The sequence below is a fragment of the Mus musculus genome, chromosome 14 (assembly GCF_000001635.26).
Source record: "Mus musculus strain C57BL/6J chromosome 14, GRCm38.p6 C57BL/6J".
Classification (NCBI taxonomy): domain Eukaryota; kingdom Metazoa; phylum Chordata; class Mammalia; order Rodentia; family Muridae; genus Mus; species Mus musculus.
In genome coordinates this window covers 56,926,190-56,950,735 of record NC_000080.6, presented here as the reverse complement: position 1 = coordinate 56,950,735, position 24,546 = coordinate 56,926,190, and the positions used below count along the sequence as shown (strand labels likewise).

Here is a 24,546-nt window from a genome sequence, read left to right as displayed (position 1 = left end):
TAAAGAACTTGAAGGTATAAGCAATGTATGTACTGTTACAGAAAAGCATAAAATATCTTAGAAAAATCCCTTATGTACCCTAAGTATTTCCAAAGAGATTATATTCTAGTTCTCCTGGTTAGCCAAATAGGAATCCCAGAAAACAGACTGGAGAGATGGCTCAGCTAAGAGCACTCACTGATTAACCATGAGGACAAGAATTCAGATGTTAGCACTCACATCAGACAGCTCACAAACACCTAGAAACACTATTTGGCACTCTTCTGGCCTCTTTGGGCACCAAAACACACATCTGTACACATACACACACACACACACACGTAAGCTAAATAAAAAGCTTTCTAAAAGTTCCAGCAAACAAACCGTTACCACAACTTTTCTTAGTAACATCATATACAAAAGCTTACCTCCTGTATACCAAGGCATAGATAATAGATGCTGTCAGGTGCATAATTCTCTCCATTTGGTCGTCTGATCTCATTGACAAAATGGGCTAACCCATAGTTAAGCTCAGCTGTGGTATGAGAGAGTAGATCTTCTTTTAACTTTACTGATTTAGCTAAAAAGAAATAAAAATAATCAGTAATCTACACTTATGTTGCACAGCTCATAATCGCCTTTAATTCCGGCTCTAACTATGGTGTTCTCTTTTGGCTTCCACTGGCGCTCTCACTGCCTCCCTCTCTCTCCTCTCTCTCTCTCTCTCTCTCTCTCACACACACACACACACACACACACACTCACATACACACTCACACACACACAAAAAGAGAATACATTCATAGACATGCACACGTATATATAAATTAAAACTGAATGAATCATGAGGTTGGAGAGATGACTCAGACGTTTAAGTCAAGGGCTACTCTTCCATAGGACCCAGGTTGATTCTCAGCACCCACATGGCAGCTTACAACTTTCTGTAACTTCAGTTCTCGGAAATCTAACATCCTCTTCTGGCCTTGGTAGATACCAGGCATGATGCACATTAAAAGGTAATTGAGTACAGAAACAGATTTTTAAACAGAACTTAGGATAATAAAACCAAAACACTTACAGGATTTTAGCTCATCTAATACCAGAAGATCTTCATCAAGTTGCCTAGTTTTGACCCAATGTTTCCACGCATTTACACCGTATGTATACTTGAAAGGAAAGCTGCATTCTGAATTGTCAGAACTATCATCATGAGACTGGTATCCTGATACAGCCTTCCTCTTGGTTCCCTGGTAATAAAATAACACTGTAAATTCTTTCTCTGAGACTATATTATTTCATGACATCTATGCAAGTCATCTTTAAACAAAGGCAACTCAAAAAGAATTGTATTTGTGTTAGAACTGGCTGATACTCTGAGAGCTAATGATAGTTATCTATACTGCTTCTTGAAATCCAAATCCATGAATGTTTGTATACAAATCACTTATATAATAAAATCAGAGTAAAAAGTATAAAATAAAAATAGGATTCTAAATGTCACTTTGGGACTGAAGAACTTTCTAACATCTTAAACATATAAGAAATTTACCCTTAGCCAGCCATGGTAGCACACAACTTTACTCCTACCTCAGGCGGCAGGGGTAGGTATATCTATCTCTGAGATTAACAGACCAGCATGGTATACAGAACAAGTTCTAGAACAGCCAGGATGACAGAGAAACCTTGTCTTAAAATAACAAAACAACAACAGAAAGGAAAAAGGAAGTTTCCTCTTTGTTTTCTTTTTCGTGTTGAGGATCAAGTCAGCACCATTTACATGCTAGGCAATCACACTGCCCCGCAGTCAAAACCTAGTGCCTTCTTTTAATGTTTACTGGTAAGGTCGTTTGTCTGTTTTGGAAAAGGGTCTCATTATTTAGGCCAGGTAGTCTCCAACTCACTATGCTCTAACATTTATCACCTTCATCATACAGTTGACACTCCTTTATTTTCAGTTTTCTTTCCTGAGACAAATTTGTGAAAGCCATTTTCTTTGTGTCTTTTGCTCTTGTCTTATGTTGGAAATCAGAAACAGAAAGTTATTGATAGAATACTAAACCAACTTAGATTATGAATGACCAAACTGTCTAGTGCATACCTGGTTTTGCTTTCTTCTGCTGCTGTGTTATTTTGGGGTGTGTGTGTGTGTGTGTGTGTGTGTGTGTGTGTGTGTGTGTGTGTGTGTGTGTAAAACATTTATTTCAGGCTGGCCATAAACCACTGATCCTCTAGCCTCTCTTGCTAGAATTAAGAGGCATCACACCCAATTTATAAAGTGCTGGGAATCAAACCCAGTAGGCAAACATTCTACCAACTGAGCTACATCCCTAGTTCCCAAAATATCTTTCGCTCTGTGTTAGCATGCTTAAGAATAAACTATACCTCTCTTCATTAATTAACCTCATCAAAACTGATAAAAAACTTAACCCATTGAAACCATCAATTCCTTCCCCCTTCTCCTTTCCTCTGAGACAAATGCAGTGCTTACAGGTATGTGCCACTATGCTCACTAAGAGAACAGTCTCTGTTATTGTCAGACTTGAATTTCCTTTTTAAGTCAACTATTTTCTATTTTGACCTTGTATTAAGATAAATTTTAACATCTATCTTCCCATATTGTCAGGCACAAGAAATCACCAAAGCATCTTTCTCTGACCTGCCGTTACAGAGATATTAAATGAATAAAAGACATAAAACCATTAACAAATTCTGTACCTTTTTTTTAGATCGAGGTCTGGGCTGCTCCTCGTATTCTTCTCCAAAAACAGGTGGTAATAAAAACTCATTTTCCATATCAAGCTCCTCTGCAGCTGACAAATTAAAAAATATTTTATTTCAAATGTAACAGTACAAGCTTATGCTACATAAACATTAAGGATCGATCATTCAGACATGAGGATAAGTTTCTGCTAGGATAGGCACAAGGAGACGCATACTTAACATGGTGCTGAGTTTTGAAAAAACCCTATTCATACTACTAAAAACAATATGTAACAAGTATAAATACAGAAATCATACAACTATATGATACTAGAAAAAGGAAACAACAAAAATTTAGTTAGAAGATCTAAAGTGCCAATCTAGTTTAATCTATTAAGCCTTTTTCATGGAATGCTTGACATTTCATTCAATGGAAATTCATAAATTAGGGGGAAATGAGAAAAGAAACACATTTTTACCTGTCTGCTTGTGGCCTGGGACTCATGTTACAGAGTCTACATCTTACAATCCTCCTAGCTTTGTAGTAGGACTACAGGTATGTACTATCACATGAGGCTTTGAAATACTTTTCTTTTTCGAGACAGGCCCTTATTAAACTGGATGGACCTCACAGCTTGATAGTAGCTGCTCGTAACTCTAATTCAGCCTCTGCTGTCAAGGGCTGGGACTGGAGGAGCCAAGACACCCAGATGGGACACTTCACCTAATCTGCACTAAAGACCAAGAAGCAGTTGAGCATATGTCTTTTTTTTTAAGATTTATTTATTTTATTTATATGAGTATACTGTCACTGTCTTCAGACACACCAGAAGAGGACATGAGATACTACTACAGATGGTTGTAAGCCACCATGTGGTTGCTGAGAACTCAGGACCTCTGGAAAAGTAGTCAGGACTCTTAGCTGCTGAGCCATCTCTTCAACCCAGGGCATATGTCTTTTAAAGAAGTAAATCTACTTTTTCCCTTTAAATGTGAATTTAACTTTCAAGAACATTAAGAAAAATGCTTCCAAGCTACACATTTGACACACACCTATAATCCCAGCAGCAGAGGCTGAAAGGAGTGCTTTGAGCTGGGGGCCAGCCTGGACTATAGCAAAACCCTATCATGATCCCTACCTCTACCCTAATATTATCAATACCTCTCAATTGAAAAAATACAAGTATTGTATTTTTCTCTAGTTTCTAAAGTTCCTGAAATTAATTCAGCTTTCTTTTTTCTTTTTTTTTTTTCTTTTTAAATAAAAAACAAAAGAAGAAGAATGTAGCTAAGTGGAAAAGCACACCCCCAGCATCCTCTACTGCAAAGGACACATGGAAAAAAGAAACAAGGATGAGGACAAGAAGTGATGATATAAACACTGCTGATAAATACAACTATTTAACTTGATTTAAAAGTGATAAAGTAGCATTTAAGTACCTCTGGGGAAATCTATTTCAATATCCAAATCTGGTTCATATGGTACATCGGGCATGTTGGATTGTATATCTGGGTCAGAGTTCTTTGTAAGATCTGAGCCAATTATGTCTGTCTCAATAATTACACCTGTAACCAAGCAGTAATATCATTAAAAATCAAATTTTAAAAAACTCAACAGTTTCTGTATTTCTCAAAGGAAAAAGTACTTACCAATATTAATATGTAACCTACTATAAAATTCATAACTAAAATTGGAAACTTTTAATCCTATATATTCTGGCTATCCCCTTTCAAAAGTTAATATAACAGCAAAACAACTCCTATGTTAGAGTATCTGTATGTGTCCGCGCGTGTGTGTGAGAATGAGAGACACACACACTACTCGCCAGTGTGTCCTAAGTCCTTCCACGTAGACAGGGATGCAGGTGACACCAAAGGCTGACGTCCTGTGTTTTTTCTTTGTTTACTGGGTGCACCTTCCCTCCTTACTCTACCCTGTCATCCACACTAAGGTTATGGGCAAAAGCCACTGTGCCTAATCTTTTAAATAGGTTCTGAGGATCCACATTCAGGTTTTCACGCTTGCATGGCAGGCACTTCTCTGAGGGAGTCATTTCCTCAAGTCGATATTCATAAAAACAATTCTTTATCCAAAAAAAAAAAACTTACGGAGGTAAATAACTGATTTTCAAACAGTCTTTTTGAATTCTGAGCAAGTTTCCGCAGACTCAGGCTATGCTTGTTAATAACTACCGTGTTGTTTTGCACAGTTATATGCATTCTATCCAACATATACTACAGTGACAAAAGGTCTCCAGAAAGAAAAATAAGACAAATTATACAATTAGGAAATAAAGGTGTTCACAAGATAACTTTTCTATGAAGAATTCATGACATGGCTTCTCATTCTTTTTCCCATGGGGTATTATTTTGTAATATATTAGATACACCTAGAACTCACCCTCCAAAACCTGAGCACAGAGACCAAGTGGGTGTCTATATTCTATTTTAAATTAAAAGCAAACACCAAGCTGGGGGGTGGTAGCACATACCTCTAATCCCAGCACTTGGGAAGTAGAAACAAGTGGATCTCTGTGAGTTCAAGGCCACCCTAGTCTACTACAGCACTAGTTCCAGGATAGCTAAGGCTACACGAAGAAACCCTATCTAAAAAAAACAAAAAACAAAAAAAAACAAAAAAAAAAACCAACAACAAACCCATAGTACTAATTACAATCCACTACAACCTCTGAGAACACTGTAAAACAACTACTACAATTGTCTCGTATAAAGGGAATCAGGCATTTCAGGACTAAAAATGGATTCTAAGTATTACCAGAAGGCTACAGGTAGGAATAAATGTCCAAAAAAAAAAAAAAAAAAAAAACACTCATATTAAATCATGCCACTATGCAGCAACAGTGTCCTAAGAGAAAACAGGATAAATTATGGTTTAGATAAAGCAAATTATTTGATTAGTAAAAAAAATAATCACTGGGAATATCTATCACAAAACAATATCTTAGAAATCTACTACGAAAAATAACTGAACTGAATTCAAATCCTATTTTTTAAAAAAAAGGGGGGGGGGGGTGAGTGAATTAGAAGCAATAGCTGCTCTTGCAAAGGACCTAAATTCGGTTTCCAGGCCTTACGGGGTGGCTCACAGTCATCTGTAACTCCATTTCCAATGGATATAACACTATCTTCTAAGCTCCACAAGGACCAGACATACCCATGTGCAACTCTCAAACACATAAATAAATCTTTAAAAAACAAAACAAAACAAAACAAAAAACCTTTTGTTTGATTTTTTTGAAAACACAAGCAAGTGTGGTTGGTGGCAACCGTACCTACTTCAGGAGAGGAGGCTGGAAGACCTTGTCTTGAGGCCAAGAGTTTACTGCCCAGGACACATACAAAATCTCCACCTCAAAATAAAACAAATTATTCCACTAGAGATCAAGCTTAGCATTAGAGCATACATAGTTCAAAGTGGAGTTTATATTTCTCTTTATAAAAATTTTTTGTTGTTTTATGTGTACAAGAGTTGTACATATATGTATATTTGTGCACCACTTGCATGTCTCATGCCTGTGAATGCCAGAAGAGGACACTGGAGCCTCTGGAACTGGAATTAAAGGAAGATATAAACTTGTGGGTGTTGGAAGCCAAACCTAGGTCTTCTGCAAGATCAAGTACTCTTAACCCTGAGCCAAAGTGTGTATTTATTAATATAAAATATTTCTGCTATAATCCTTTCTCCTACCATCTTATTAAGTATTGCTACAGGATATGCCTTTAAGTACCATAATAATGACAATACATAGGACCCATCCCCCCACACCTCTTAGCGACAAACTGAATAGTATAGCTCACTATTGATGTTGGATGCCTCTGCTTTCCCCTCCTCTTCAGTCATCATATCTGTCATCGTAAGCAATTCTGAATCAAGAGGATCTGAAGAAACTTTGCTTTTGAGGTCCTCAACTGTGGCAGGAATCTTCTCACTGCTGTCCAATGGAGCAGGCAGAAACACAGGAACGGGCACCTAACGAAAGCATTTACTGTTAGGTGTACTAAACAATACAAGCTATTTTCTCAAATTAAATGCATGACCTACTACTATATAAATACATTATCAAAGAAAGTCTTTAGCAAGACTAAACATCAAAACTAAGAAGTTTACCATGACAAGAAAATTCCAGAATACAGATACTTTAAAAAAAAAAAAAAAACAAAGGAAAAGAAGAGAAGAAAAGAGAAGAGAAGAAGAGAAGAGAAGAGAAGAGAAGAGAAGAGAAGAGAAGAGAAGAGAAGAGAAGAGAAGAGATAGTATTGCCACAGCAGATATACCCATCCCCGTCAACTTAACACTCTGCAATGCCCAAACAAATATAAAAAGCATCAACATAGCAGGAAGCTGACAAAAATCTAACCATGGAAGAAAAGGACAAATGGCTTCTACTGGGTATAAATGTCAACAACACCTCATAGGCTTGTGTATTTGAACATTTGGTCCCCAGCTGCTGGTGCTGTTTTGAAAGGCTGTGGAACCATTAGAAGGTAGAACCTCTTTGGAAGTTCTTAACCATAAACCAAAATGAAATTCCTCCTTGCATTAAATCCACTTTGTCACAGCAACTATAATTAGTACAGCTTTGCCAGTATTACCAAGCTAGTAACTACAGACAAGTTTCCCAAACTGCCTGCAAAAGCTTAGACTAAAAGGGTTAAATCTCACGCACAGGAACAGGAACTGTGGTCGGAACAGGAATATTCTGGCTGTACATGTGCATAGGCACAGGGACATACACAGGGACAGGAATAGGCACTGGGACATACTCTGTCTTCCAATTCTCATCTGAAAAACAAGACATAGGGAAAGAACAACATGTGGTTTTGTTTTAAAAAAAAATCATTAAACATGTCAAAAAGGCTGGCCTTAACCTTGTGGCAATCCTCCTGCCTCAGTCTCCTACATCATGAGCTTACAGGTATGAGCCACCATAATAGGTTTGTTTTGGTTTTTTTGTTTTTTTTTTTTGGGGGGGGGGAGGGGGGCTAAACTTGTTTTGTGACCAAACTGGACTTAAATTAATAGATGCCTCTGCTTCTGTCTTCCTAGGAGAGCAACTAAAAGCATATAACCACAAAGCATGACTTTTTCTTTTACACATGGCTTTTTGTGTCTTTGGTTAACTGATTTCAACAAACAATATTAACTGTATTAATATTAACAATAATAACTGGAAACTTAACAACAAAAGAAAATAACTTTGTACTCATTTATAAGAAATTTCTAGTTTCTACAAGATTTGATAAAAAGATTTCTGCAACACCTATTCTAACTTAGAACAAACACTACATAACAACTTCTTTAAAAAAATTAAAATATATCCTTTAAAAATATACTTCTATATCCAGCATACTGTCCTGACAATTCTCCTCAGTCTATTTACTGAAACTATTAAAATGCAGCAAACATTGAGCTGCACAATAGTCCACCCTGTAATCCCAGCATGCAAAAGGATTAAATTCAAGAAAAATCTGAGCTATACAGCAAGACAGAATCCCAAAAGAAAAATATCAAAAGAAAATGAAGAACAGAAACAGTTAATGCTGCAATGTGAAACAAGTATCTAAATAAATTATTTAATATCTTTCTGAACAAACTATCATTGTTATAGACCACAAAGAAACCATTTTCTCAACAGGAAACATGCAAATGTAGCTATCGGTCCAGGAAAAGTTTTATAGGATTGTGTGACTTTTTTTAACAAGTTAGACTCTAGACTTTTAATCATTGACTATCAGATCACAATTTAATCAATATTCTTCATTCTCAAGACAATATAAAAAGAGAATCACATAGATGAAAAGATACAATCCCTAGCAAACCTACCGTAGCCCTTCACTCTAGGAAAGCATGGCTTTTTCATCAGTGGTCTAAGGAGGAGGAGGTGCAATCCAGCAGTTCTCAACTTACCTGTCTGACAAGATTTGGTCTGCATGTGAGGCTTACAGTAAGTTGCTTTTGTCATTGTTAAAGGTTTGCAAAGAATTGCTTTATTCTTCATCTCTTTGTTTGGTGTAGGAGAAGGGGGTGGTGCTGAGCCCTTCAGAGAAGCAAAGAGAAACATTTTATTTTTGTAATTTTAACATCTTCCTGGTACTGATCATGTTTTCTTTCCTCTATTCCTGTCTTTCTTCTTTTCTTTCTTGAGACAGAGTCTTACTATATAGTTCTGACTGGCCTAGAACTCGGAACGCAGACCAAACTGTCCTCAAACTCATGGAGATTTACATGCCTTTGCCTCCAGAGTGCTGAAATGTGCCATCATGCCCAGCTCACTGTCTGCTTTCCAACGCTTAAGTGGACTTCCACAAAAAGTGGGAAAGTATAACCAAATATTATTACTCCTAGATTACCAGTCATAATCTGGAGGATCAATGTGGATCTAAACACACTGGTTAGCAGCAGGAATTCACTCTACAGAGTAATGTCACTATAAATTAAAATCCTGAAAATACACAGAACAAAGACTTACAAGTTTAATTATAAATACACTAAGTTTTGCTCTGGTAGAGCTTGAGGTCTATGATATAGAGGTTTATGAAATTCATAAAACCAAGGGAGAGGTTAGCCGAACTAGAGCTTATGATTTGGCAGCAACCAGTTTTCCCTCCCAAGCCAACTCTTTTAGTCTCCTATGGTTGATTGATTTGCCTCCAATTTCTAGGCACTATGATACGAAGCATATACACATGTGGCACTTAGCATATACACATGTGGTACTTAGCTCTGACGCCGTGTTTTAAGCACAGAGTCATATTTCTCCTTAACACTGACAGTTTTTTCAAGACATCCATTCTGTCTGTACCCACCAAAGCCTCTCCTACCCGTTTACTGCACAACATAAACTATGTGGACTTTAACATTTTTTATGTATCTTTATTTCATGTATATGAGTATTTGCCTGTGTGCATGTATGTATCATGTGTGTGCCTGGTGCCTAAAGAGGTCAGAAGTGGACATCAGATCCCCTGAAACTGGAGTAATGGATCGTTGTTCCAGCTACCATGTGTGCTGGAAACCAAACCCAGGTCCTCTCCAAGAGCAGTAAGTACTTTTAAATGCTGAGCTGTCTCTCCAGCCCCTAAATTATGTTTTAACATTTCTATTTCCAGTTACCAGAATTCAGAGCCTTCAAAACTCCTTACTCTAACAAACATTTCTCCATCAATTAGCTAATAGTAATGTGTTTGGTGCTGCCCCAGGCTGAATTAATGTAATAATATTGGGCAGTTGTCCACTGTGGGAGTTTCTTTGCTAACACTAAGATTTGCAGCTTCCTCATGCCTTCAAAGTTTGTAGAATGCAAATCGTTTAAAAAAAATGTATATCCTGGCACACCTTAGGCAAATACACTTCTACTAGGCTGTATCATGTAACCTTATTTAATGCAACAAATTTTTTGAGTTGGGTCTCAGTTTCCTAGGTTAGCCTTAAGGTTTGAAGTTAACTCTGTAAACCACTTAGGTCTTGACGTTTTGATCCTCCTGCCTCCAACTCCTGAGTATCTGAGACTACAAGTCTCGGCCACATCAAGCCTTAATTTTCAAACTGATTACACTGAGTGGGAGAGAAGTGAAGGACACTCTGATTTTGTTTCCACAAATGACTAGAACCTAAGAATTCTAGCCTAATGGAAAGTAATTCTTCAACTCTGAAAACCAGGGTCTCTCCCTTCTAGCATGATGCAGCTGTAGAACTACAGACGATTTTAGACATCCCTATGCTTTTTCACCCCATCTCCCACAGAATGACATAGACAGTTCACAGATTCTGAGCACTATAAATATGAGCTTGTAAAGTTGTTCTGAGCACTGATATAATGGCAAGGCTGCAGAAACTGAGTAATTTAAAGCTAGATACTTGAGAACTATTAGTAAGTTTACCAATGCCCTTGAGAGCACCAGACACTCCTGTCAGCTCTAGAAAGCTGTTCTTCACATTCTCTTGTAAAACACTTGCCAGATTCTTCTACAGTATCTACATAACTTACGTCCTTCAAGTTCAACTTTCTCAACATATCAAATGTGTAAACAGTCAGCACTAGCTGAGGTTTAATGTTCTAATTCTGATTATCATCCTATAAGCATTTGAAAGCTACAAAGCCATGCTATTCATTACACTTTTTCTAAACAGGTCATTAAAAATAAATTAGTACAATTTTGGAAAACTGATTGTCAGCTTAAAAGCTTGGGAATTCTGATAATATTAAATACTACTTTTTAGTTTATGGTAATTGTGGCTGTGCCTTTTTTATTACTCTAATCCATAGTTTTATATTGTGCATGTTATTATCACTTAAATCATACCTCAAATGAAATTCTATTAATAGTGTGTGGGGTGTGTGTGTGTGAATATATATATGAAATAGAACACATTTCAGCTTATTTAAAAAAAATCAGCTAAGCTTCTCTTGACTATGGATACAGGGCTAAAAGATTACAATGCGGAAAAAAAAAGATACAAGTCTTAATAGCCATGATGGCGCCCTAACCCAAGGATATAAAGAATGTATGTCTGTAGGTTATTGTCACCTCTACTTTTATATTAGAACCACCTAAATAATTTTCTGAATCACAATTTCTGAGTTGGAGCCTAGGTATCTCAGAGTTCTGAAAACCTGCTAGATGAGCTTAGTTGGAGCTACAGATCTTTATTGATTTGTTTAAGCATAGTATAAGCTGGTCCACAGGCTTTTTCTAATGCCAATGAACAATTCCTTTAGCACAGACCTTTTTTTTTTACAATTTTATTTTATTGTTATGAGTACATTGTAGCTGTCTTCAGACACTCCAGAAGAGTGCTTCAGATCTCATTACAGATGGTTGTGAGCCACCATGTGGTTGCTGGGAATTGAACTCAGGACCTCTGGAAGAGCAGTCAATGCTCTTAACCGCTGAGCCATCTCTCCAACCCCTAGCACAGACCTTTTGAACAAGGGTGCTAGAAACTCCAAAAGAGCTGGCATACTAAAGGCAGACAGTGCCTCACTGTTCTTCATGGTATGGCCAACCACTACTTATGCTCCCTAGTAATCATTACAGGTAATTAAGGATTTGCTGCATTGTACTAAAAGAAAGGAAAAGGCTAAAAAAAAAAAAATAGGATCAGAGACTCTATTATATATTTTTCAGGTTTAAAAGACTCATAGATCCAGCCATCCACTAAGAGATCTTCATATCACACTACTTTTAACTTCACTTCCCTTGCTTCCCTCCAAGCGAGATCCATGTCAGGTTGGTCTCTAGTGTGTAGCTTGTGTACTTTGTCCTTTGTTGCTTCCCTTAAAAACCTAACTGTTTACCACTGGCCCATCCATACCCTCTAAATACAGAGAGGGACAGAGGAGCAATCCTACCAAAGCTATTCCTATGTCAATTCACATGCCATCTGGGCAGAGGTTATAATGATTCACATTACGCCTGACAGTCTCTGCTACTAGGAAGTAAGCTGAACGTTTCCACTGTTTCAACACAGTATTAAAAAAAAAAAAAAAAAAAAAAAAAAAAAAACACCTTTCATGGTGATCATATTAACTCAGCCTAATTACTTTCACTTATACTATAAACCATATCACAGCACTAAACTGAAAAATACTCACTGTCATTTTGGTTCGGGACGTCTGACAGCCCTGATCTAAAAAACATAAACATTTAAAATAAGATAAATACACTTTCTTGACATTTTTATAAATCCCTGTTTATCAGGGAGTTTTACAATTTTGAAAAACTATCTTAAGAAACAATCCCAAATTTACAAACAGTATAAGAACTATGGAGGTGAGTGAACGATGAACTCATTTTCCCTCTGCCCTCTCTGAACACAGTACAATGTGCTTTAGGGGAAATTCGATACTCTAAGAATTGCTGCTTAAATAAAATACAAGACCACAACTTCTAAAAAGCTCTGTTGTTCCTTCTAGGCCACACCTAGCACATCATCTGCTCAGGAAACTTTTTATTTGAATTTGAAGTTAGCTGTCACAGGATAGATTATTTTTTAAAACAGTTCTTTTTAATTCTATTTAATTTCTCTGTAATTTAGCTCAATGATGCCCAATACTTTTTTTCATCGAACATGATTTTAAGTGGGAATAAAATAAGCAATGTATCTATAAAACATTATCATACAGGGGACTTCGGCCTAGGGAAAGCATGGAATTTATTTCAATTATTATTTTCCATCTGTACATAAACTATGAGAAAACTGACCTCTTTCGGGAGAAGCTTACTAGGGCTATAAACTATCATCCTTACTCTGCCACTGAGCCAGGACCCAGTCTTACTAACTACCTTCAAATCAACCAATGCTTGCGATTCTTTATTTTAAGAATATAAAAAGCTTTCAAGTGGCCACATGACATACCATAATGTAGGTTTTCAGGTCCTTTCTGAGTTGTCATGTTGGGCTCATTTTGCTGACAATAGAAACGTAGTAAGCAGTGCTGATCACAGAAATGTTTCATTTCGCCACGCCACTGCACTCGCTCTTTCAGAGTGCCTTGGGATTTACAGCAGTCACACCTCGCAGCCTTAATTAAAAGAAAAAAGTGCTCAGACATTTCAAATGAGAAGATTTAACATAGCACACATAATAGCTGGCCAATGTGATGAGGAAATACTAAAATGATATCAAGGAAAAAATAAAATTGTAAGGCAAACATGAAGACTAGATGTGTGATACAATTGACAAAATCCAATCTTATTAACACCAAAGTAAAAGAGAATGGCTGGAAAGATGGCTCAGCAGTTTCCTGTCTTTGCTGTACAACCATAAGGACTGGAAAATAATAATTGAACATGAGTATACAAAATTAGTAGAAATTTACTTGAAATTAATTTTGAAATTGGGCATGGTAGTGCGTACTTACTATTCCAATAGATAGCAGGGTAAGGAAAGAAGTTGGCAAGTTTGAGGCCACCATGGGCTACACAGTAATGCCCTGACTCAAATAAAAATTTAAACTTAAACAGCAAGTAGCATAAGATAAAATAATGTTGAAACCCATAATTATAATAGACATCTTTAGCAATTTAATTAATTGATTGATTAATTAATTAAACAGTTCTAATTAGTAAGCAGATATCCAGACTGCTTTCTTTTAAAGAAAGAAAATAGCTCACTGAATGCACTGCAGGACAAAACACTGGGCAATAACAGGGATGACATCTCCAGGAAGACCAGATAATTCTGAAACAAGCTCTTAAAATGGGAACTCAGAAATGACGGCTTAAAATATTTTATTTTCTGACAGTTTAAAATTTAAAAAGAAGTTAATTTTAAGTACTTAGAAACTACATTTTAAAACAGTCTATATTTACTTAAAAATAAAATAATTTTGCAGCACATCCCTCAGAAGCTAGGCAATGGTGGCGTGTGCTCTTAAGCCCAACTATTTGAGAGGCAGAGGCAGCTGGACCAGCCTGATCTACAGAGTAAGTTCCAGGACAGCCCAGGCTATACAGAGAAACCTGGTCTTAGAATAAAAAATTATTAAATAAATAATAAACACACAAAAGATATCCAATCAAATCTATAGCTAGGAATACAATCAAACCAAGGAAATCTATAACTTCACATATGTACATATACATATGTGTGTATATGTATATTTTTTATCTGACTCTAAAACTCAAACTATTACACTTTAAAGTAGCAATTAAAGAAATACTGTTTCACCAAAATCTTGCCCATACTTTTGATCAAAGACATTTTGATCATTGAATGAAACAAAAGATGTATTTAACTCCAATACAATAATAATTACTTGTTTGATCTAAAAATAATTATTTTTTAAAAACTAATCATCAGCTTAACAGCTTGGAAATTCTGATAATACTAAGTATTATTTTACAGTTCATAATTGTAGCTGTTACTTTTTCATTACTCTAATCCATAGTTTTATTGTGTGTGTTTATCTCACCTCCAATCTCAAGTGAAATTCTATTAATAAATACTGTAAAGGGTGTATCTCTAAAGTACAGTATATTTGAACTTGTATTTAAAAAAAGTAAACTTCTGGTTGGGAGACATTAACAATGGATCATATCGTACACAGGTCTTAACTAACAAAGATAGGCCATAATGCATTGTCTTTTTTTCTCTAGTTCAGCCTTCTTGCTGAATAAACATTCAACAAGTGAAGCTTCACACTATAAATTATTAGCAGTAACTGATGCTAGTCTAAAATTGTACACTGTTGATAGTATTATGTAGTAGTAGTATCACAGGGGCACTTAGTGTTTAACCTAGGTCATTGTGATGGTTAACTGACTTGTTCTTCCAAGTGGAAAGACCCATCTTAAATGTGTGCAACGCCCTAGAGATCCCTAGAGATAAAAGGAAAGCAAAGGAAGCAGCTTTGACTTTTCCATGTGCCTTTGCTCTCACTTAGCAAAGGTCATCTACCTCGCTGCTGCTGCTGCTGCTGCTGCTGCTGCAGCTGCCGCCGCTGCCGCCGCCACCACCTTTTGCTGACATCAAAACCTAGATTTTGAGAGCTTCAGCAAGGCCAATCCACAGCTCTCCAGGCCTTGAATACCAAACCACAACTACATAAGCAACCAACTGTACGAGAGATACTCTCACCAATTAAAGACTACTTTCAAATCACAGAAGTATTTCAGGTTCATTTTCTTTCTGTCCTTTTTTTATAATCAAATAGACAAAACACATAAACACGAGGAAATGTAGGCTTACCACCATTTACAAATGAGTCAGAACACTAGAAAAAAGCAAAGCTGTAGCCTGACCTCCCCACTTACTAAAAACCTGAGAAAAAGCCTAATAATGTTGACCTACTATCTACAGTTCTTACAACTGCCCTCCAAAATGAACACTGAAAACCAACACTCAAAATTTAAAGATCTAACATCAAATATTAAAATTGAAGTAGCAGGATTCCAGCATACAAACCAAGTCAAAACCTGTACTTTATCTTGACCTCAAGATACAGACTGGCAAAGGAAAGAGAAACTGAGTTTATGAATCACTAGAAAATAAAATAATACAAGTAAAACACACAAAAAGGGTTCTCAATTTAACATCTAAGCTAAAACTTGGTTTGTGTAAAATTTATCTAAGTGCCATAGCATAGTACTATGTACTACACTGTTTTTTTTTTTAAAGGCAAGATATCATGATGCTCACCCTTGCCTCAAACCTTGACTCCATATCCCAAATGCTAGAATTACAGGCATATGCTACTATAGCCAGAAATTTTTATTGAAATTAAAGAATTCCAAAGAACATAATTAAATATAACCTATCCAAAAATCTGAATAATAATCAGTCCTTCATTCTATAATCAAACATACTTCTTTTCCTGTCCAATTTTCTTCCAGAAAATTAAAAACAATTTGTCCAAAGAAAACCCAGGGCAGGATAATGTCAATTACTCATGAAAACAAAGTACCTAGTTTTTCAAACTTAAAGAATAACTGAGAACTTGAAACTAACAGTTCTAAGCTTAATGACATAAAGTTGTGGAGGCTATAACCTTCTCTTTGACTTTGCATCTTACGTGTTTCAGTGTCTGTAAGCCAAGTGCATGTCTCAGAAGAGTCAGACCTAGGCCTAGAACTGGAGTTGTAGGTGGCTGTAACTGGGTAACTGTACATGGGTACTAGAAAGTGAGCCAAGCTCCTCTGCAGGAACAGCAGTGCTCTTAACCAACCCCTAAACACAAGCAGGGTCTTTTTGTGTAAACACAGGCTGGCATCCAACCGGCTACCAACATGTCTCTGACAGCTTAAATTATAGGTGTGTACCACCACACCCAGATAAAACACATTTTATTCTAAGATGTTTTTCTTTGGTTGTCTATCAACACATTTTTTTATTCCAACTAGAAAGATAAAATTTGTATAAAGTCTCTTTTTAAATACAGAAGCAATCTACTAAAGATCAGGAAACACAGATTACTTAAAATGTCTTATCCTATGTAGCGGTTGCATGGGAATGTTCCTAACCCTGACTGCTGGATTATGGATTAAACAGTTGGAGGAGGTTAGGAGATGTAATCTTGCTTGAAGAAGTCAGTCAGGATGGGCAGGCTTTCAGAGGTAAAATTCTCCTGCCACTTTCCAGTATGTTCTCTGCTTCGTACTTACAGTTCCTGCTGGGAGTTCTTAGCACCTTTCTCCAGCCACCACCCCAACCTGGTACCTCTCTCTACTCTGACATTATGAACTCTAACTTTCTGGAATTGTTAAGCCAAAGTAAATTTTTCTGTAAGTCATCTTAACCATGCTGCTTTATCAAGTTAATAGAAATGCAACTAATATAACATACTAACAGAAAATTTAAAAGCAAACTGTTAAATATTTCAATGAAATGTATTTTTGTGGGACTTAGCATCAAACACAGAGCCTTTTGCCTACAGTAAGCACTGAGCTATACAGCTACCTCTCATTATTAAATTTAAATACTAAAAATACATAAAACTATTTTAATTCGAGACAGTCTTTCAAAACTATTATGTATACTGCACAAAGGCTTCTGGGTTTTAAATACGAATTACTATATTGGTACAAAAGAAACAGCAACTTTGGACTGTCAATTTCAAACACCGAAATCATCAAAACAAATCATTACTTTGGTTTGTTTTTGTTTTGGGCCAATGAGAAATTATGCTTTGAGATTTGATGAAATTCTTAGAAAGCATTTTCTAAAGCCTGCTGCTGATTGTGAAAGCACTTTCAGCTTCAAAAAGTTGTCCAGGTGCTTGAAAATGGAGTAGCTGGTTGTCAAGGCTATGCCAGTAGCCAGCTTCATCCTCTGAAGCATTAGCCAGATTCTTCAAACTTAATCCTATGGCATGATGTCTATTTTCACATGCTTTTAAATTGTGTCCAGACTTATCACAAACATGATATCCATACATATCACGAACTTTACTTTTACCATTGACGTACTTTTCTGTTATCAGCGTAGAAATTAGTAACCTCTCCTTGGATAAAATCTGATCATACAAACTCCAAACTTATGTTTATTTTCTCATCTTTAAAAAAATCAAAAATGACGTTGCACGCCGGGCATGGTGGCACATGCCTTTAATCCCAGCACTCAGGAGGCAGAGGCAGGCGGATTTCTGAGTTTGAGGCCAGCCTGGTCTACAAAGTGAGTTCCAGGACAGCCAGGGCTACACAGAGAAATCCTGTCTTGGGGGGGGGGGGGGGGGGGGTAATGACGTTGCACACTTTTAATCCCAGCAGTCAGAAATCAGAGATATGTGATATAAAAGGCAGCCAATGTTACACAGTGAAACACCGTCTCAAAAAAAAGTAGTTAATACAATGGCCCAAAGGGTAATATTTATTGACTTTTAAAAAGTCTTTCATAATATATAAAATACAGTTGTTCTATACCTCTGTTCCACAAGGAGACATTTACGTGTGAGCCCACACACACCTATAAGCAAATACTTACGAAACAGTACCTTAATATTTAAAGCAACTACTGCTACTGTTCAATACGGATAATGGAGTTATTAAAAATAAATTTAGAAAAATAATGTTTTATGAAGCTACACCACCGAAAATACATAGAATAGACTAATGGTTGGTAATGCCTAAATGAATTCTGAAGAAAAATAATGATAATTTCACTTCAAAATATAAAAATACAAGAGACAAAAACCTTAATGAACAGCACAAACAGGATTAGGCATAGAGTACACAAATAAAAAGAACAACCGGATACTGTCACAGTAACAGATATCAAGTGCTTTAGAAGTCCACCCAAAGTAGCTGCCCTGCTGAGAAGGTGTTGTTACTTGCCTTGTAGTACCACTCCTGGAATTTCTTACAGCAGTCTTCACTGCAGAAGTCTCTGACAACTCCATCAAGTTCTTTAGTGGCTCCCTTCTTACACAGCTGAGAACAATAGTTGCAGGTAACACATCTTAATCCTAATCGTCTTGCAAAATCTTGTTTGTATAATAGCTTGCAGCCTGAAAAATGTTGTATGTTTTAAAAAGAACACATAAAAAGACATATTTTAAACTTAGACAAATCTTATAAGACTAGTTAATTATTGGTTTCAGAACATCGAATATATTCAAATGTAAAGTCCTCTTCCCTTCTAACTAAAAACCTCCATGTTTTATGTGTACATTCAGGTGCATGTGGAGACCAAAGCTTGATGCCAGTTGCCTTCCTCAATTTCGCTCAACAGAGTCGCTCACTGAACCTAAAGCTTGCCAATATAGCTGGACTGGCTAGCCAGCAAGCGCTCAGAGCCCCCTGTCTCTGCCTCCCTTCCCCAGTGCTGGGATTACAGACTTCCATGTCCAATTTTTACATAGGTGACAGGGACCAAGCTCAGGTACTCATGCCTCATGTCTGAACAGCAAGCACTGGCTGACTGAACCTTTTCCCCAGGCCCTCTGAAATACTAGGTCTATCATACAACACCAACCTGTGAAAATTAAAACAGAACATTATCATATTAGAAAACACATCTGGCAATGCTTCAGAACTATTTTCTATTTGAGTAAAATCACAAAGATACAAGTGAGTGCATTGGAAAAATGAATGCAGACTGCTGAAAAGTTCTAACTAAATTTAGACATATTCAAGTTTTCTAGAGTCTTCCTAACAGCCTATTTTCATATAGAAATTCATCAAGAAAATAGGACTCTGATGTGACTAGAGAAAATACTTTGCTATCTACTCCTTTAAAAAATACCTTACTTTATCTTCTGCATAAATATATTTTCACATATCTAGTTTCCTAACTATACTACCCCTAAGGTTAACCAGTAAGTAGACTAATCTACTAATATCTAGGAAACCTGATTTATCCTTTAATAAAAAGCTCAAATTATAGTTCTACCACCTACAATGTTTTCATGAAGCCGTGTTTTAAATGTTCTGACCTATCTGTGAATCTCAGAGTGGCTCTGAACCTGCAATCCTCCTTCCTCAAATGCCTGAGGCAACTGCACCATACCTGACTGTACAGTTTGAAAAATAAAATGTTTGCAAATCATTATGTAATATCCTACAATTTGTTATTATGAACTGTATTTTAGGTTTAAAATTACATTCATTTGCATATATAAATATGTATGTGTCATGTCATCATGCTATAGCCTACACATGGCAGTCAAGACAACTTCTTTCTATTATATGAGTACTGGGAATCCAACTGAGGTCATCAGACCTAGCACTTTTCCCCACTGAACCATCACCAGCCTTTGAGCTATATTTAAAATATTTTTTAATATACATCTTCTTTAGTTTTTTGTTGTTGAGTGTTTTTTTGGTTTTGGGGTTGGTTTTTTTTTCTGTTTTGGTTTTGTTTTGTTTTGTTTTTTTAAGAATCTCTATGTAGCCCTGGCTGTCCATCAAGCTACTCTGAAACTCACAGGTTATCTACCTGCCTTTGCCTTCAGAGTGCTGGGATTAAAAGTATATGCCACCACACCTGGCCTTTGTAATTCACTGAATTTGACTGATAGTAAATAGTTTACCCATAAAACTAGGATGAGTAACAGAGGACTTCAAAACAAAACAAAACCTCATTCAGTAGTAAAAAGTAAAGAGAAAAATTCATAGCCTTAACACTTTATACCCATTTGAAACTAAGTCCTTCCCAATGAAAATTATGTTTCTAAGTACCAATTAACTATTTGAGATGCACTCTTCAATTTAATTAAGTCCATTTTAGAGTTATAAAAGTATAATTTCTGTAAGAACAGATACCTATATTAATAATCAATATTAGACTGTTTTGGCACAAAAAAGTAGGTGATAGAGTTAATCAACTCAGTATTAATCTTTTGTTGTTGGTTTTTCAAGAAAGGGTTTCTCTGCCTATAAATATATATAATAGACCTGGCTGTCCTGCAACTTGCTTTGTAGACTAGGCTGGCCTCAAACTCAGAAATCTGACTGCCTCTGCCTTCCAAGTGCTGGGATTAAAGGTGTGCGCCACCACACCATAGAACTGGTCATCTTTACTCTAACTCTGCCCTTATGCCCTTAGATAAGAAGAGTAAAGCGTGGCTCTAGGTGAGATGCACCAGTTACAGCTGAGTAGGAATGTTCGGCTTTGTCATTAATACCTTCTAACACGCATGCTGGATTGTTTGTGAGATGTATGGTGATTCCACTGAACAAACATTTTTTTCTGCCATTGACTGTTGGCATTCAGGATTATCTAACTACCCTTTTGATCTAAATTTGATACAGGAATTCACAGAAAAAGTAGAAGCAGAGGACAAATAGTCCTCGGTGGAAACATCAGATAGGTGAAAACACAGATAGGAAGCCTATGTAATAGCATTTATCACTAATGACTCCAGACTCAGAGTTGAGAATGACAGACATTGAAGGTTTCTGTGATTTCTAACTCCCCCCTAACAAAACGAAACTGTCTAGAGAGGAAGCCACTGAAGAGAGGCCTAAAAAGCTGTGATAGGAAGGGGGTCCAGGGGTAGGGGGTGGGTAAAGAGTAATACATCTTTAATCTTAGCACTTGGGTTAGGAAGAAGCAGGTGGCACTCTGAGTTCAAGGCCAGCCTGGTTTACACAATACAACTACACAGAGAAACCTTGACTGAGAAAAAAAAAAAAAACAAGCAAAAAAGTAATAGGGATATAGCTCCTCACAGTTGATAGCTTCTAACGGAGGAGGGGAAGAGCTGTTTTCTTTAAGGGACTAGATAGATAGATAGATAGATAGATAGATAGATAGACAGACAGACATATGAGTGAGTGTGCGTGTGTGTGTGTGTGTGTGTGCGTGTGTGTGTACATATGTATATATCTATATACCTATTGCTATCTGTATGTATGTATATAGCTATATATCTATATCTCTCTATATAATATATTTGAGAAGAAAAGAAAAAAAGATATATCAGTGACCCCCCAACAGAAGACAAGATAGAGGCAGATTAGAGCAAAAATGTGACCACTGGAAACACTAGCAACAATGAGCACCTAAAACCCAATCCTGTTTCTATTTCTGGAGAAGTAAATTTAGAACTAGAGTTCATGTCTACAGTCTGATTTCTGGTATAAGACCAGTGCAAGTTTAAATGAGAAGAAAGGACACTTGTGAATATTTGTAACAGAACCCAATATATCTCAGACACCACAAACCACAACGCATCCACTGTGCTTGTCACTATAAGTCCTCCCACCTCTACATCAATGACACTAAAATGCTTTAGGTCAGAGACATTTCAGGTTTGGGGGCTTCTTGTAGGGTATTTATTTTCAGCAGTCACATCAACTTTAGTGACTTCATTAACCTGAAAATCCAAAACCTGAAACTTCTGGAGTATCATGGGTTTCAGATTTTGAGGTCAGTGATGATCAATCTAAATACTAAAAAACTCTATAGCTGCAAGCGGGTAGGGAACTGGAGTGAATGCAAAACACTCTGCCTGCTCCTGCAAAATCAACCTTCAGGCTACAATGCACAACTCTAGTAATAAATAGCGTGGGATGGCAGTGCTTCCTTTCATTTTATCCCAAATTTCTAGAGGTGAAACCTTGAGGTCCAGAAGTCTAAAAATACATGTAAAACAACAAAAAAAGATTCAGTATAAAAGTAAACTAAATTTTCTTAAGTCAATATTAAAATTGTGTACCTATTCTGGACGTCTGTAATTATATACTCTTTAAATAATTTAGCAAAAAACATATATATATATAAAAAGTTATGAACAATGCTGTATACACACTTGCCTTCACTACAGAAAGGTCTCTTAACGCCAGAGAAATTTACTGTTTCATGCAGAGTCTTCTCCTCTTGGCAGTATTCGCAATATGTAACTATGCAATGCAACTTCTTATAGTCATCTGAGCAAGTTTTGCTGCAGAACTGATGCACTTTGTTCTAAATGCACAACGGGAACCTTGGTAAGTATGAGAACCATCTCAAGACCAAGTTTAAGAAATAAACAAGCCACTTTTAAAGAAAGTTAAATCATTTATCTACTTAATGTTATGATTCTTGGAGATACATTTGCTAACGGCCACAGACACCTAAGTTAACCAACTGAGCATTATTAACTACCCTGAAAGTACTGAGCGACTAAGAACAATCACTAACATACAGTTACAGCCTGGATATGCTAATAGATTGGAGAAACACAAAGAAAATAACAAAAAATACAATGTAAGCTACAGAAACACAAGATACAACATTTTTAGGCAATCAAACATATTCCAGTGACACTTTAATAAGAACGTCTATTATGTCTCAAATTTTCAGTTTGGTGCTCTTATATGACACTGATGCAAAAGCATGAGACTGAGTTAATTAGTTCTCTTAAATAAACAGTTATTATTGTTTCTCCTGGCTTCAAGCCACAATTGTAAGGTCTACTTTTGAAACAGTGACCCAGGAGTTAAGAACTAAAACTCCAAGCAAAGCAACTTTTCTCCCAAAACTTATAGCAGATATAGATTAAATCTAAATAACTAACGTAACACATAAAGATATCTAAAGACTAAAATAAAGAAAATAAAAGTCTAGAAAACATCTCAAGTAAAGCAACCATTAATGAAAACTTGCCCCGTTATGAATAGATAACTCAGAAGAGAAAGGAAGGCTGGGAAGGAGCTCAAAAGTAAAGTATTGGCTAAGCACACTCAAGGTCCTGGGTTCAATAAGCCACATGTGCTTGCACACGCACAGACTAAGAGAAAAGAGAAAAAGTATCATGACTGCTAATTATGGAGTCCTAAGCGCACAGTCTCCTAAGAGAAATGCTCACTCAATAGGGCAGTATCTCTTAATGGCATCTAACACTAAAGTTCTGTGCAAGTAAAAGCAACACAGTACTACAAAATATGAACAGTGGGGAAATTCCCATTTTCATCTAAAAATTTATCAGACTTCAGCTTATTGTGGAATCTTTATTTCTATATGATACTATCGTATATGTTTACCTGTAGGTTTTCCTCACTCCCTGGCCATTCCTTTATTCTCATGTTGGGCATTCAATATTATTTCTGCTACTAGGTGGTTATTAGTCTAAAACTAATGACAAGATGCCATCAAGAGTCTCAAAAGCATGAATGGTTTAACTACTCTGGAGACAGCACCAAGCAAAGTAATAAAAGTAAAGAATTTTACAGGCTGGGCTGAAGAGATGGCTCAGTGGTTTAGAGCACTGACTGCCCTTCCAGAGATCTTGAGTTAAATTCCCAGCAACCACATGGTGGCTCACAACGATCTGTAATGGGATCGGATGCCCTCTTCTGGTGTGTCTGAAGACAGCTACAGTGTACTCATATACATGAAAATAATCTTTCAAAACAAAAGCATTTTACAGGCTCTAAAATAATAAACCTCGGATTTCCAAATACTTTCAAAATCATGGAGTCTAATTCTAGGAACCAATTTTGACCTATGCATTACATTTTAAATAACATGTAAACAACCACAGAAAATAGTCTGATTTTAATTTCACATCTTATATAATTTTTTAAGCATATACTCTATATTCCAACCACCCAATCTACCCCCCAAAAAAGGTTAAAGGATGGCCAAAAGTAAACACAGCAATGGGCAGCCTGGATAATTCATCTTTCCATCTCTGTACTCTTAAAGAAACAAACTCACTTGGAAACAGCAAAACAAGGAACATGACAAAGTAAATAAGTAAACTAGAAAAGGTTTAGTGCTAAGGAAAAAAAATAAACAAAATTCATTCTCTACTCCCTTATTAAAATATATTTATTAAAAGATAAGATATTAAATAACAGCATAGTATCGGCCTTACAAATTCTAATTCTACAAATATTGAGCAATAACATATCCATAGCTCATAAGATGATAATAATGACAAGGAGAGGGCAGAGTAGGAGTCTGCAGAGATTTTAGGT

At 36.4% G+C, this 24,546-nt stretch overlaps 1 protein-coding gene across 6 annotated transcripts in view; it reads right to left on the bottom strand.

Moving 5' to 3' along the window:
• Window positions 1–24,546, bottom strand: part of Zmym2 (zinc finger, MYM-type 2) — a 75,830-nt gene that overhangs the window by 11,623 nt on the left and 39,661 nt on the right. For 3 of the 6 annotated variants that reach the window (XM_011245220.3, XM_011245221.3, XM_011245219.3), the window contains exons 11-22: window positions 22,399–22,549; window positions 18,475–18,647; window positions 13,061–13,226; window positions 12,297–12,331; window positions 8,609–8,738; window positions 7,368–7,483; window positions 6,499–6,670; window positions 5,973–6,050; window positions 4,120–4,245; window positions 2,695–2,789; window positions 1,058–1,226; window positions 408–559 (exon numbers count right to left, since the gene is read on the bottom strand). In XM_011245220.3, the coding sequence (XP_011243522.1) occupies window positions 408–559; window positions 1,058–1,226; window positions 2,695–2,789; window positions 4,120–4,245; window positions 5,973–6,050; window positions 6,499–6,670; window positions 7,368–7,483; window positions 8,609–8,738; window positions 12,297–12,331; window positions 13,061–13,226; window positions 18,475–18,647; window positions 22,399–22,549 (1,563 nt within the window). The remainder of the gene's footprint in view (window positions 1–407; window positions 560–1,057; window positions 1,227–2,694; window positions 2,790–4,119; window positions 4,246–5,972; window positions 6,051–6,498; window positions 6,671–7,367; window positions 7,484–8,608; window positions 8,739–12,296; window positions 12,332–13,060; window positions 13,227–18,474; window positions 18,648–22,398; window positions 22,550–24,546) is intronic. The other 3 variants (NM_029498.4, XM_030248091.1, NM_001360643.1) reach the window with 1 other exon arrangement.